Here is a 14,005-nt window from a genome sequence, read left to right on the forward strand (position 1 = left end):
CCAGCTCTACTTTCCAACTACCACTGAGGGAAACTTTAGACTCACATTAACTCACAAATAAATCAGATATACACTCCCTGAAGTCATTCCCATCAACTTCCAACAGAGCCATAGAACCCCTTTCTTTCACTCAGAACTGTACTCCAATTCAGTGCAGGAAGTAAAGGTCCAGTTGGTCACAAACTGAGAGCTGTTTCTATTTTCACTACCTCAGAACATCCCAAGGAAGTTATTAATTCAATGCACAGGGAAACTGGAATCCATGTGTTAAGAAATTCTCCAACTTTTTAAGGTAGCATTGAGGCACAAATATAGATTCCCTGTTTTGAAAAAGTACTAAAAGACTAAATTTTTACCTAACAGTCCTACTGTGTTCAATTCAAAAAGGACTCAACACAAAACATTGTTAAAAACATTTATTTTGATAGTCTACCATAAATAAATCAGTAGAGGTTCCACTCTGCAATAGTTGCATCTGAGACGAGACCTGTGCCATTCATTTGGTGAACGCTGGAACGATGTCCCATCTGTTATCCCAGCCGAGCGCACACCTTCCATGTTGCTACTGTCCATTGACTGCTTCCAAATCCCGATGACCAAACAGTCCTTTATCCCCAAAGTAAGCTAAAATGTTTGTGAAGAGGAGAAATAAATTAAACCCCAAAGTAAAACTTCTTACATAGTTCAAGAACTAGAAGATTTTATACATTCACATCTGTTTTTACTCATTTACCAAATTCAGAGTTACTAGGAGATAAGGATCAATCTCACTGAGGGGAAAAAATCAAATATAGAAACCTGTATTTAAAGAAATACAATTTTATTAGTTTTGAGTGTGGTTACCTGTTACATAAACAAAAAGGAATATGTAAGTCGAGGTCAATAAAAGATAAATGATAATGATTTTCATTAACATGAAGGACTGATGAACCCAGAAAAAAAAGCTATATTACTAGATGCAACATCACTAAAATTAAGAATAACATTTATTGGGTGCTTTCTATGGGTCAGATGCTGTACACAAAGTTCACAACTCCTAATTATGATCCCTATTTTAAAGATGGTGAGACCAAGGCTTTGAAATGGTTACATATTGTAAGTGTCAGAGTGGGATGTGACCCAGGTGCTCTTAACCCTTAGTCCATACACATCCCAAGAGCAATCAGCCTTCATTTCTGCCTCAACAAATTCTTACCCCAAACACTCCAGCCACTAACTTGCCCAAACTCCTGAATCATTTGCTAACTAAGCAAACAGGACCCAGGAAGGAGACAAGAGATATTTTATTTTTAAATCCTGTTGATTAAAAATGTGATTTCTAGTAATATGGCAATAAAATTGCATTACAAAATGACAATTTGAGCATTCTGTAGTTTATTTTTACAGAGTATTTTCCCTTTGCCTGAGAAAAAAACCAATATGCATCTATTTCCAATTTTCAAAAGTATATTAAAATCTCCCATGAGACCCCAAGTATTTCTGAATACAGTTAAGATACGAAAATAAATTATTCATCCATTAAGATCTCCTCCTCAACAGAAATGAGCATCCAAAATCAAGAGAAAGAAAATCTTCTTTGGCCTTATGCAAGTAACGGGAACAGCGATTCTCTCGGTTAACTTTAGTGTTGATAGATGATTTTGCCTAAATAATGTTTTACTAAGATATTGCCCTTACTCATTCACATGGCATTTTAAATAAGGCAGTATCACCCAACATTTGCTGACCACGTACAATGCACCATCCTGGGTGAGAGGACACGAAAATGAATGTGGTCCTGCCTGGTCAGGCGTGGCTTAGGAGTTAAGCATGGACCCATGAACCAGGAGGTCATGGCTCAATTCCCAGCATGGGGCGTACAGGAGGCAGACAATCTCTCATCATTGATGTTACTATATCTCCCTCTCCCTTCCTCTCTCTGAAATCAATAAAAATATATTTTTTTAAAAAAAGAAAATGAATGGGGTCCTAATCCCAAGGAACCCAACTACGTAGCAAAGGAAAAACCAGTAAATCATGAACTAATTATTACATAAGTATTATATAAATTCATACATAAAAAACAAACTTTATATTAATGAACAATAAATTTTACACTAATAAAAACCCCAGCAGATATCATCGTTTCTTTCAGGGTACAAACTAGGCAACTCAGGAAGACCTCTGTAGTCAGTTTCCCCAGCACAAACAGCACAGTACATGAAATGCTTTAACTGTGTAACCCTTTTCAGGCACTCAGCCAGCTCTTTCCTAAACACAAATACTCCTGGAAGGAAACCAGCAGATGCCTTTAATGACAGAAAAGGGAGTCAGCACCAGAAAGGAGCAATGAGAAGACACTAAGGTGAGGAAATGAAAAAGCAGGGGGTGGTTGCTCCACCTGGTCTGCAACTAGGGTCAACTCCTGATGGGATAAATGAAGCCAAAAAGTAAACAGAAGGGCACATTCTATCCCCACCCCTGCATCCTGGATCACCTGGGCCACAAAAAAAGCCATTTCCCAGCATGCAGGTCCAGTCTAAAAATCGTACCACAAGATGTAATATTAGAGATTCCTGTCCAAAAGCCCACCAAGAAGTCAGGGTCATCTGGCTGATTAATTCAACACTTGTTGGCAGCTACTTTAGGTGCTTACAAAACAAAATATAATGTAAGCACACAACAAGCATAAGGCAGAGAATGACAGAAAAGAATACTATGGGAACACAAAAACAGAGCGGTTTCAGCTGGGAAAAGGGGGAAATGACGCAGAGAAGAGGTGACATCTGAGATTGGGCTTTTCGAGAAGTAGGCTTTCATTACATGGAAACTGAGGGGAAGGAGCATTCCAGGCTGAGGGAACACAGGCATATGGATGAAGACATGAAAACACACAGCTCATTCTGGGACTGGCAAAGAGCATCTAGCAGCTAGAGAGCATAGTTTCCACAGGAGAAAGAAATGAAGTAAAGGCGATCACATAACAAAGATGAAAAATTACTATTAACAGTTTACTGCTCACATGTTACTTGCCAAGTACTGTTAATACTTTACATACAGCATTCTTAATCAATCTTCATGACAATCATATGAAGTGGTATTACACCCAACTTATAAAGAAGAAACTTTGGCTTAGAAAGGTTAATAGTCTCTTGGAGAAGGATATCTGATGTCAACTGCCAGTGCCTGGAAAACGTTCATAGTTTGACCAGGTCACCCACATCTGATAATGTTTCCCTAAGGAAACAACCGGTCTAAGGTCAATCAGCTAGTAAATAGCAGATACATTACCTCAAGTCCCCATTTAACAAAAAAGGAAATCAGCACTTCAAAGAGTAAAGGCTAAGGAAAAAGGAACGTAGCGGTGATCTCTGAAAGTGGTTTTAACAAGCCAATCACAGGAAGGTTAACCATACGAGTTAGAGGGAGAGAGGGAAGTGAGGAGAAAAAAAGCACTGAGTGAAGACCATTTATTAAAGCACTTTATTAGCGAAAAGAATAACTGCAGAAATGGGCAAGTTGGAGGTACATATGGTGATAACCTCAGGGAAAAAACCCTTTCCTCTTAGAAAAGAGGCTGGCGCCCGGCCAGGCGTGGCTCAGCGGTTAAGCGTCGACCTAGGATCCAGGCGATCAGGGTTCGATTCCCGGTCAGGGCACATGCCCGGGTTGCGGGCTGCAGCCGATCAATGACTCTCTCATCATTGATGTTTCTAGCTCTCTCTCTCCCTCTCCTTTCCTCTCTCTGAAATCAATAAAGATATATTTAAAAAATAAAAAAAAATTTTAAAAATAAAGAAAGAAAGAAAAGAGGCTGGCAAGGCAGAGGGGGTGAAGGAAATTCCTATCAGATGGCATTGTGCTAAGTACAGTAAGAGGTAAGATTATCTGGGGGTGGCCATGTGACCCAGCAGAAAGAGAGTAGGCTTTGGAGACAGACATACTCCACCACCTACCAACTGTGACCTGCTGTGACCAAAGGACTGAAGTGACAATTAGAAATATTGAAAGTACATGAAACATTGTTAAGTGACAGTAGTAATATTGCTATTATTATTTTCTGCCCATTCTAGAAAAAATGGCTTCAGTTTGAATAAACTGAAGACCTAGGATAGCTGGTGAGAAGTCTTTAGGGCAATCCACAAGAAATGTCTGTAAAATAGGGGGTCAAGCTGAAATCCCACTGCAGCTATGCAGGGGCCCTGGCCATCAGAGTGCCAAGAGTATCAGTCCCTTCTGCAGAGCAAACCTGCCTGATCTCGATTCTGCCTTTATATATACATATGTGCACACATGCATAGGAATAGTTTTCGTAAGTATACACATATACATATGTGTCAGTATATAAATATGTATACTCTGTGTGTAGTTTTCACAAGTGCTTATCAAACACTGGCAAGATTGTTTCTGAGAGAGAAATGTGACAATGCATTTTCAGAGCCATAAGTGTTCATACCTTTGACTTATTAATCCCATGAGAATTTATCATAAGGAAATAAATCAAAACCTATAAAATCTATGTGCATAAAAATGTTCATTACATTGTTATGTAAAATATTGAAGAACAGAAAAACCTAAGTCATCAACAACTGGAAAATATATGGGATATCAACTCAAATTTTAGGTGAAGAAAATAAAGCCCTATGTACTTTTTTTTTTAATTCTCACCGGAGGATATTTTTTCCATTGCTTTTCAGAGACAGTGGAAGAGAGAGAGAAAGAAAAACATCACTGTGAGAAAGATGCATCAACTGGTTGTCTCCGCGGGACACACCCTGACCGAGGCTGGGGATCAAGCCTGCAACCAAGGTACATGCTCTTGACCGGAATCAAACCTGAGACACTCAGTCCACAGGCCGACGCTCCAACCACTGAGCCAACCCTGCTAGGACAAAATCCTATGTACTCTTATTAGAATGATATAAAAAATATTTATCTGAATAAGATTACGACGGAAATATGGAAAATTAAAAAGTTTACCTTTTAAAGTGGTAGGATGATAAATTAGTTTTTTAAAAAAAAATGCTTCACCACGGTTATGACATGATACAGTAAATAAAAACTAGGAAGGGGAGATAGAGTACTTACCTGCTAACATAAGCTAAATTGGTCTGAAAACTGCTGCAGTTTTCCAACAGCCCCAAACTATAGTGACTAGCAAAGCTCCACTACAACGCCTACCACTGCTACTCTTTTGCTTCCCAGCGACCCAGTACTAATATATGAACATTTGCCCTGAAATGTTTATTTGTAAGAACAGTACCTCAAAACAGTTGGTTCAGGCATTCCAGGATCGGCACCCCTCTTAAATCCTGGGAGACAGGAGGAGGGAGAAGAGAAAAAGAGAATAAATACTAATTAAAACCCCAGCAGACAAAAAATTTGCAATCAAGACCTTCTTTTTCAATAACCTAGGGTAGCTGGGATGATATCCCCATCTACCAGCTTCATCTCAATTTGCCTCTGCTATAGAAGGTCCAGTCTTCATTAGAGATGAGATTATGTCCAGGACCAATCAGTAAGGAAGACAAACTACGTTCTTCCTCCTATATGCATAACTGAGCACAGCAGCCCTTAGCATGCCCTATTTTTCATTAGTCATTTCCCAGAAAAACGATATCACAACTACCAAATCACACTGAAGGAAGGACTACAAAGAGCAAAAAGATTTTTTTTAACAGCAGGCTGTCAACTATTTACTCTAATCCTTGATACTTATACAAAGTCACTAAAATCTGGGAAAGTAAGGCTTTTTTTAAATTTAAAAAAAAAAAAAATGTATTCAAAATAAGGGAGGAAAAATATCTTTAAGTCCTGAATACTTAAGTTTCCAGATTATGCACTGGCTTGCAGTTAATGGGGAAATGGGAGCCACAGCTGCCTAAAAAATGTCCAGCACAATCAAAGGCTAAGCGTGTACTTTCTCTTAGGCAATGCACGACATCTAAAACAAAAAGGAAGCAGCACCTCGTTAAAATCATAGGATTTTAAAGTGTGAAACCGAGTTTTAGAAAATGTCAAACTTAATGCTCAAACTGACAGCGCTTGGGGCTCTTTCCTTCCCACTACATTGCCTGAGTCCCGCAATATGATCAAAGAGAAAAAACTACCCAAGGCTAGAAACAGGATCAAGTCCCAGTGTGCAGCCCTAGGTGAAAATAATTGCCTGAGCGCTTAGCAAATCTCTGCAGTACAGCATAAAGGTTAAGAGTATGGGTCTTGCTCTCCCATTGCTTGAGTTCATAGCTCGCTCGCTGAACAGCTGTGTGGCCAAAAGGCAAAGGAACAAAACTTCTCTGCCTCGGCTTCCTCACCTGTAGAATGGGTTCTGTCCTAAAAACCATCCTCGCCCATCGTCATACAGGTCAGAAAGCACAGGCAGCCAACAACTACTGTTGTAATCCTGCTTCAAGGCTGTGCCGTATCCCCGTCGACAGGCCTCCTTGCAGCCAGGCCCACCCGGGGAGGCGAGGGCACCGCCCCGAAAGCCCACCTTGGCGCCAAAGAGTGAAATGTGTCGCCTTCACAGGCATCAGTTACTCTAACTCTCCCAACCAGCCTGCAAAGTATGTCACCTCCATTTTACTGACCTAAAAACTGAATGGGAGGGATTACATGAGTGGTTACAGGCCATAAAAATACTAAAAGGTAGGAACAGGAACTTGAACTCAAGGTGGCCCGGCTCCGCTTGGCCCCGGCGGCCTCACAGGACCCGCCGCGCGGGGTCACGTTTCTCTCTCCCGCCCTGGAAGCCAAAAATGGAGTCGCAGCCTCCGCGCCCGCTTCCCTCCCGTCTCCTCAAGGCTCTTCTCCCACTGACCCAGGTAAATCACGAGCGGGATAAAGCCCCAGCGGATGGCAAACTGGCCGCCCTTGAAGAGCTGCTGCAGCCTCTGCTTGGCCTCTTTGCTCAGCTTCACCATGGTGACGGCGCAGGCGGCGCGGCGACGACCCGCAGCAGGCACCGAGCCGAGAATCCGAAAAAGGAAAGGAGGTGCGCAGGCGCCGCACGCGATTTTACGGCAAGAGTCGTGAGCGTCGCCAGCAGAGGTCGTAATTCGTCGCCCTTCACCGGCCTCGCCAGCCCCGCCCCCGCGGCACGGTCTATTGAAGGCGCATGCGTGCCGGGTTCTCCGCGCTCGGAGGTTCAAGTTCACCTGAAAGCTTAGGAATCGCCTAGTTGCGCCGGCTGCAGGGTCCTGGAGGCACAGTTCTTTCCGTTTGGGACGCCCTGTCCCTTTTCACAGACTTACGCACTTTTTAAAGTGCATCTCCAGGTGCTCCTTGCCTGACATAGAAGAAACATTTAAATTCAGAAGGACTGGCTTTTAGGATAAAAGATTCAAGATCCACTGCACGACCTACATATTCCCTAAAGGCACCATATTCTCTCGTATCTCTTGCTGTTACCTCCGCCAGAAATGCCTTTCCACAGCCCCCTTTTTAAGTCATCTCCTCCAAGAATATCTATTTCCACATCTGTAAAATGGGAAGGGAGTAACTACTTGTTAGGGGCTGAATCGTGTTCCCCACCCCCCAAAATTTAATATGTTGAAGCCTCAGCCTCCACTGGAGGGGTTTGGAGATAAACTAAATAAGGTAATTAAGTTCCCATAAGGGGGGGGGGGGACCCTACTCTGATAGGGCTGGTGTCATGAAAAGAGAGGCAGCAGAGCTCGCTCCCCACTGCACCCACAGAGGAAAGGCCATGAGGATGCAGTGAGAAGGGGCCCTCCATAGACCACAAAGCGGGCTCTCCTCTGCCTGCACCTTGGTCTGGGACTTGGAGCCTCCAGAACTGTGAGGAAATAAATTTCTGTTCTATAAGTCACCCAGTCTGTGGTGTTGTGTTACAGCAGCCTGAACTGACTAATCCTACCTAGCAAGGTTGTGTGTGAGAAAAATTAAATCAGATCATGTAAATCTATGAAGAAAAGTGTCGGGTTTGTGCATCTCTGTGCCAGGCACTTCCCAGACATCCTTTATAATCCTCCAAAATTCATGCTGTTTGCACCACCACCTCACACTGCCTGGTACAGAGTTGGTTTGTTGACTTTTGAATCTGAATATCAATCTTGTTAACACACATTGATAAGCCATAAAAGCCTTTTATGCATTTATTCATTCTGAAATATTGAGTACAGACAATGTCCCTATGCTATGGATCATGTGTGGGAAAACAAAAAAATGAGGTGCAGTCCCTCACTTAAAGGTTTTATGACCTAGTTAGAGAGAGTAAGACAAGTATATCATAAGTTACTTGTCCATGTGACTAACCTTTGGGAAAACAATAATATGAAGTCAAGATTAGGCACAGCACCCAGGGGCAGAAGCTCTGCATTTGAATTCTGGCTCTACCACTGAGCCGTATGATCATGGTCAAGTAGTTTAACATCTCCAAGTCTCTTTTCTCATCTGCAGAAGAAGATAAACAATAGTGCCCATCTCAATCAGTTCTTGCGAAGATAAAAATAAGCCTGAAATATAGTGCCCAGCTAAGTAAAGACTTAAGCAAAGATAAAGCCATTACTATTGTTTTTTGGGGTTTTTTAAATATATCTTTATTGATTTCAGAGAGAGGAAGGGAGAGGGAGAGAGAGAGAGAAACATCAATGATGAGAGAGTCATTGATCGGCTGCAGCCCGCAACCCGGGCATGTGCCCTGACCAGGAATCGAACTCCGATCTCCTGGATCCTAGGCCAATGCTCAACCGCTGAGCCACGCCCAGCTGGGCGCTATTACTATTGTTGATAGTTTGTTGTTTATTTCTTCATTCTTACTGGCTTGAGTTTTAAAGATCAACTTTTTTCAAGGTATTTTTTTCTAATTCTAAGCCCTCCCAGGAAATGGCTGCACCTACTACATACATAACCATAAGGTGGGTAAGGGACAGACTAATGCAATATGTCTGTAAGCTCCTCGAGGAATACATTTCACACTTTGCTCTATTAAATCTTAATACAATGCTATGTATGCAGGCTTAGAAGTCACATGGATCTGAGATCAGACCTGCCAAGATTTGAAACCAAGTCTTCCATTTAGTCAAAACGAGAACCTCAAGAACCAGTTGATAAATATATCAGGAAAGCTAGTTAATTCACTGTGGTTACCAGGCCTGCCTAAACCAAGAGTAAGTGTGATCACCAGTGACCAGGTTCCAGGTTTCAGCAGCCAACCCCAGAGAAGACCCAGGGCTGGCAAGAGTCATAATCAGGGTCACTGTCCGAGGGCAGCCCTTACTGCAGCAAAGGCCAGTGGGAAGGCAAATTAGTGTCAGCCTGTCTCCCCTCCTGTGCCATAAGCACCTCCCCACATACCTTTCCCAGATGCCATGGAGAGGAGTGGGAAGGGAGCAGAAACTTGAAAGACTGGGCCTTTCACAAAAATAGACTGAATGTTTACCTCGAAAGCCAGTTTAAATGGTTGAGTCTGAATAAGTTTACTTGACTAATATGACAAGCCCCCCAGGCACCTTGCACCCTGTCTAGCAGAACGTAGGCTCTAAAAGGAGTGTGGGTCAGCAATGGAAAAAAATGGAATAATTCTGCTCTCGATACAGCATGTGTGATGCCACCGCCCCAACCTGAAAGCTCCACCTGGCAAGGAGAGGAGAAAGGACACCGGACGGTAGCAAGAGAAGCCACAGGCCCTGTTGCTTTACTTCAGCGTGGAATAGTGATGATTACACAGACATTCAGTCACGTCAACAGTTAGGACTGAAACACACATGTTATGTACATCTCTGGAGAGAACAAGTGGATTAGTTATTGTTCTATTATAATTTTTCTAAAGCTTAAAGCATGATTTAGGAGAAGTCATTTGTGGCAATGCTGCATTCAAATACCCAGCACAAATTCGGATGGGCCTGGCGGCTGTTTCCTGGCATTCAAGTGTGGGTCATAAATATGCATTAATCAGAAAGGACAATGCAGTCAAGCAGCTACGCATATTTATCATCTTTTCTGTGAAAGACACTTATTAGCAAATGCCTGCATGAGGTTCAGGCAGCCTGGGTTTTACAAACAGAAATTAAGCAGTCACAATTCCTACCCTCTTAAAATGTAAACCTGGAAATGTTGATTTGAACAATCACATAAATATTTAACTGAATAAAGGCCATCGGCCATTATTCTCTGTCCCACACGCCCACTCTGAGCCAGCCACAGAGAGGCTCTTTCTCACCACCACTCAGGAATCCTGTCCACACTGTTCTCATACCTGAAGCTTCATCCAGATGGAAGTAGAATCATGGAAAGTGGTGCTGGGTTTACATTCTTTTAGGAATCGAAAAGTAGGGAAGTCACTTTTTTGTGTGTGCAAAAGGAAGAGGCTCACCCTATTGGCTACCTAGACAATTTCCATTACTCTGCCACTTCTTCTCTGCAAAAGACTCCACTTTTGCTCAGGATGGTTCCCCTAGGGCAAGGAATCTACGAGAGAACAGCCCGGGATGGTAGCTACAGTCCTTTGTAATATAATCTCTGAACTGACATCCGATCATTTTTTTAAAAAGACTATTTTTTAGAGCACTTTTAGGTTCACAGAAAAATTAACAGAAAGTAGGGAGAGTTCCCACATTCTCCCTAATACACACACAGACTCCCCAGGTACCAGTGTTCCCCACACATCATTATCAGCCAAAGTCTGCCGTTTGCACAGGGTTCACTCTGTGGTGTACATTCTATGGGTTTTGACACACGTATAATACATGTGTCCACCCTCATAGTATCATACAGAGTAGTTTCGCTGCCCTAAAAGCCCCCAGTGCTCCACCTATTCATTGTCCCTCTCACAAAACTCTGGCTACCATTGATCTTTTGATTGCTTCCATGGTTTTGCTTTTTCCAAAATGTCATATAGTTGGAATCACACAGTAGGTAAACTTTTCACATTGGCTTCTGTCACTTAGTAATGTGCATTTAAGTTCCCTCCATGTCTTTTCATGGCTTCACAGAGCATTTCTTTTTAGCACAGAATAATGTTCCATAATCCGGATGTTCCACAGTTTATTTACCCATTCACCTATTGAAGGGCATCTTGGTTGCTTGCACGCTTTGACAATTATAAATAAAGCTACGATAAATAGCCGTTTGCAGGTTTTTGCGTGGATGTAAGTTTTCAACTTCTTTGGGTGACTATCAAGGAGCGTGATTGCTGATTGTATGACAAGAGTACATTTAATTTTCTAAAGAACTGCCAACTGTCTTCCAAGGTGTCTGTGCCGTTCTGCATTCCCATCAGCAACAAATGAAAGTTCCTGTTGTGCTACCTCCTCACCAGCCTTTCATGTTGTTGGTGTTTTGGAATTTAGGGTAACAGTATCTCACTGTCGTTTTAATTTGCAGTTCCCTAAGGACACTGATGTGGAGCATCTGTCCATAGGCCATCCCATCCCTTTTGCTGATTCTGTTCATTAAAAGAAATTCACTAGGCCCAGCCGGCACCCAAGGGGCTGGGAAGCACCCAAGGGCATGCATAGCAGGAGATAGGGCCGTTGGGAACCACCTCAGAGGCTGCCCAGTATAATTCAATCCAGGAAAGAAAGGAGGAGGGGAATTGGAGACAAACACAGGCAATGCTTTTGAGGAGTTTTGCTACAAAGAGAAACAAGGAAATGAGAGATTAGTTGCAGAAAGATGTGGAGTCAAAGTATGTTTCTATTTTAATTATTTTACAACAAACCAGATCAGTCTTATCAATAAAAGTGACATTTAATATATTGAATGTGTAACTAAATAGAATTCTATTTTACAGCTTTATTCATATATTTCTTAGAAGTCTTGTGACTAACAGTCCTCCAGTTTGTACAAAACAAACCCTAGAGGGGATTTTAAAAAATAGTCTGCTTGTACCCATGTGGGGGTGGAAACAAGAGCATCTGTATTCCAGGGCTTCCAGGTGACTGACTTGTACACCTTCTAATTGCCGATCAGCCACACCGTTTATTTAGATGAAACCAACAGGCTCAGCAAGGGCAGGCAGGCATTCTCTCTTGGCTTGAAAACAAGCCTATAGCTGCTTGGAAAAGGCAGGCTGCTGGGCCCAGATCTGCATGTGGCAAACAGCTCGGTGACGCCAGTTAAAATGTTACCAGACTAGAGTGATGGTTTAAATCACAAATAATGTCAGTGGTTGCTTTATCTTCTGACTCTAGACTACAAGAACACAATAAAATGTGCACTAAACACAGAGACAAGAGTAAATGAATGGGCCCATTAATTTGCAAAAGCAAATGTCCTAGATCTGTCTGATGCTAGTCCACAGAGGACAAGGGAGTCCTCCTGGAAATAAGGATCAGGCAGCTGCAGGGTTTGGGGAGGGCCGTGAGTAATGTGCTTTCTTCCCCTTCCATGCTTAGGACCAACTCCGGCATAAGACACAGAGTGGAAATTAAAGTGTTAGCTTTCCTACTGATAAGACTGAGTCTTTAGAGGTGAGTCTGCCCTATGCCCCTTCTCAGTCCAGACCTTGAGTCACCATTTCCTTATACTGATCCTGGGCACCGAGGGAAGGAAAAGCACGTGAATCCTCACAGCTGGCATCCTTCTAACGGATTTGCTGTTCTTTGAAAAAGATGAGTCATTGGATGTCACCTGCCACAACAGGTCAGGGCCAAAAATTTAGAGTGAATAAAATGCAGGATCATGTTACTGCAGGGTTAATAAGAAATACTCTTGTGCTTGGTTTAGACTATCAAAAAAGCACAAAGATAAAGAGAGTGACACATAATTTTCCAACTGACTGCACACTGAACCAAAAAAACCCTCAATGGCTTCCAGGCGGTCACTTCTCAACTTCCATCTCCCCTCCCATCAGAGAAGGTAAGAATCTTGACCCGTTTCATTGGGAACAGGTGAGACAGGCAGGGGATGGAAGCCAACAAACCTGCCCCAGTTTGCATGCTCTCAAAATTCATGTTAGCACAGGATTTTATTGGAATTCCCTCCCGTTCTGGAAGGGAATGAGGGAAGTGTGGGCAGAGGCTGGTGGTGTTGTCCAACAGAAGCTCCTCCACAGAGAAACAAGGCCAGGCGGGTGGGTGGGGAGGCCTGGGAGGCTCCCCTCTAGCGGCAGAGAGGTGCCCAACTCCTCTCGATGCCTGGGATGCCGGCTCTAGAAAGGCAGGCCAAATACACACCAAGAGAAGGAACCCAGCAGGTTTATCGAGCACTGGCTGCCCCAAGCCCTAGGCCAAGTTCTGGGAATGCAGGAATAAATTCACACTCCAGGTGACCCAAGAAAGCTGCAGCCTGGGTCCGACCCCACCACTACTACCTTGTGAGCCTAGAAGAGTTTTGTAGCGTGTTACTCAACTGCTTTGGGGGATCAATGGCAAATCGCTTTCCTTGGCGTCTTCTCCCACTTATCCAGGCACTGGGCTGAATTCTGGGGATTCCGTGGAGAAGAGACCTCATGGAGCTCACAGTCCATCGTCATGACAGCTCTGCCGCTGGAGAGCAGCCCAAGGCTGGCTCTCCTCCACCAGAGAAAATCCTGGATGAGCTATAAAGTCCTTTCTCCTCCATGAGGCCTCTTTAACTCTCTTGGCCTCTTTGGGTTTTCCATCTTCTACATTCCCCTTTCCCCAGCGGCCCAGGGCCTGTGCTGTCAGCTTCCTGCTGGTAACGCTAGACTCAGCGTAGGTACCCCCTCCTCCAGGAAGCCTGCATTGACTCCTTAGCTGGGCTTGCCCACTTTGTGGGCACACTATGTGGGCTTCTGCCAGGGAATGAACCTCACTTTAGGTCCTTGAGGGCAGGGGCAGTTTCTCCTTCAACTTCACAGCCCAGCACCCAGCACCATGCCTGGCACAGAGTCAGCACTCGATAAATACCTGTTGCACAAACAGTCCCTCCAACCAAAATGATCTCAAGTGCTCCAGTTTCTAGGAAGCCCCAAATCTCAAAACTCCAAGGACAGGTTGAAGATAAAACTAAATGCTAGACCAGGCTGGAGAGGGCTCGCTCTGTCCCTCAGGGCTCCTGCAGCTCGCAGACCACCCGAGGGGAAGGCGGGGCATATTCG

At 43.5% G+C, this 14,005-nt stretch overlaps 1 protein-coding gene across 1 annotated transcript; it reads right to left on the bottom strand.

Moving 5' to 3' along the window:
- Nucleotides 1-401: 401 nt before the first annotated feature.
- On the bottom strand, nt 402-6,963 carry TOMM7 (translocase of outer mitochondrial membrane 7). Its single transcript, XM_016217073.2, has 3 exons — nt 6,800-6,963; nt 5,243-5,291; nt 402-624 (listed from the first exon to the last, which is right to left on the bottom strand). Exons 1-3 carry the CDS (start codon nt 6,900-6,902, stop codon nt 609-611), a joined length of 168 nt encoding a protein of 55 aa, XP_016072559.1. The 5' UTR covers nt 6,903-6,963; the 3' UTR covers nt 402-608.
- Nucleotides 6,964-14,005: the final 7,042 nt, after the last annotated feature.

The sequence above is a fragment of the Miniopterus natalensis genome, chromosome 10, assembly GCF_054644295.1.
Source record: "Miniopterus natalensis isolate mMinNat1 chromosome 10, mMinNat1.hap1, whole genome shotgun sequence".
NCBI classification, from domain to species: domain Eukaryota; kingdom Metazoa; phylum Chordata; class Mammalia; order Chiroptera; family Miniopteridae; genus Miniopterus; species Miniopterus natalensis.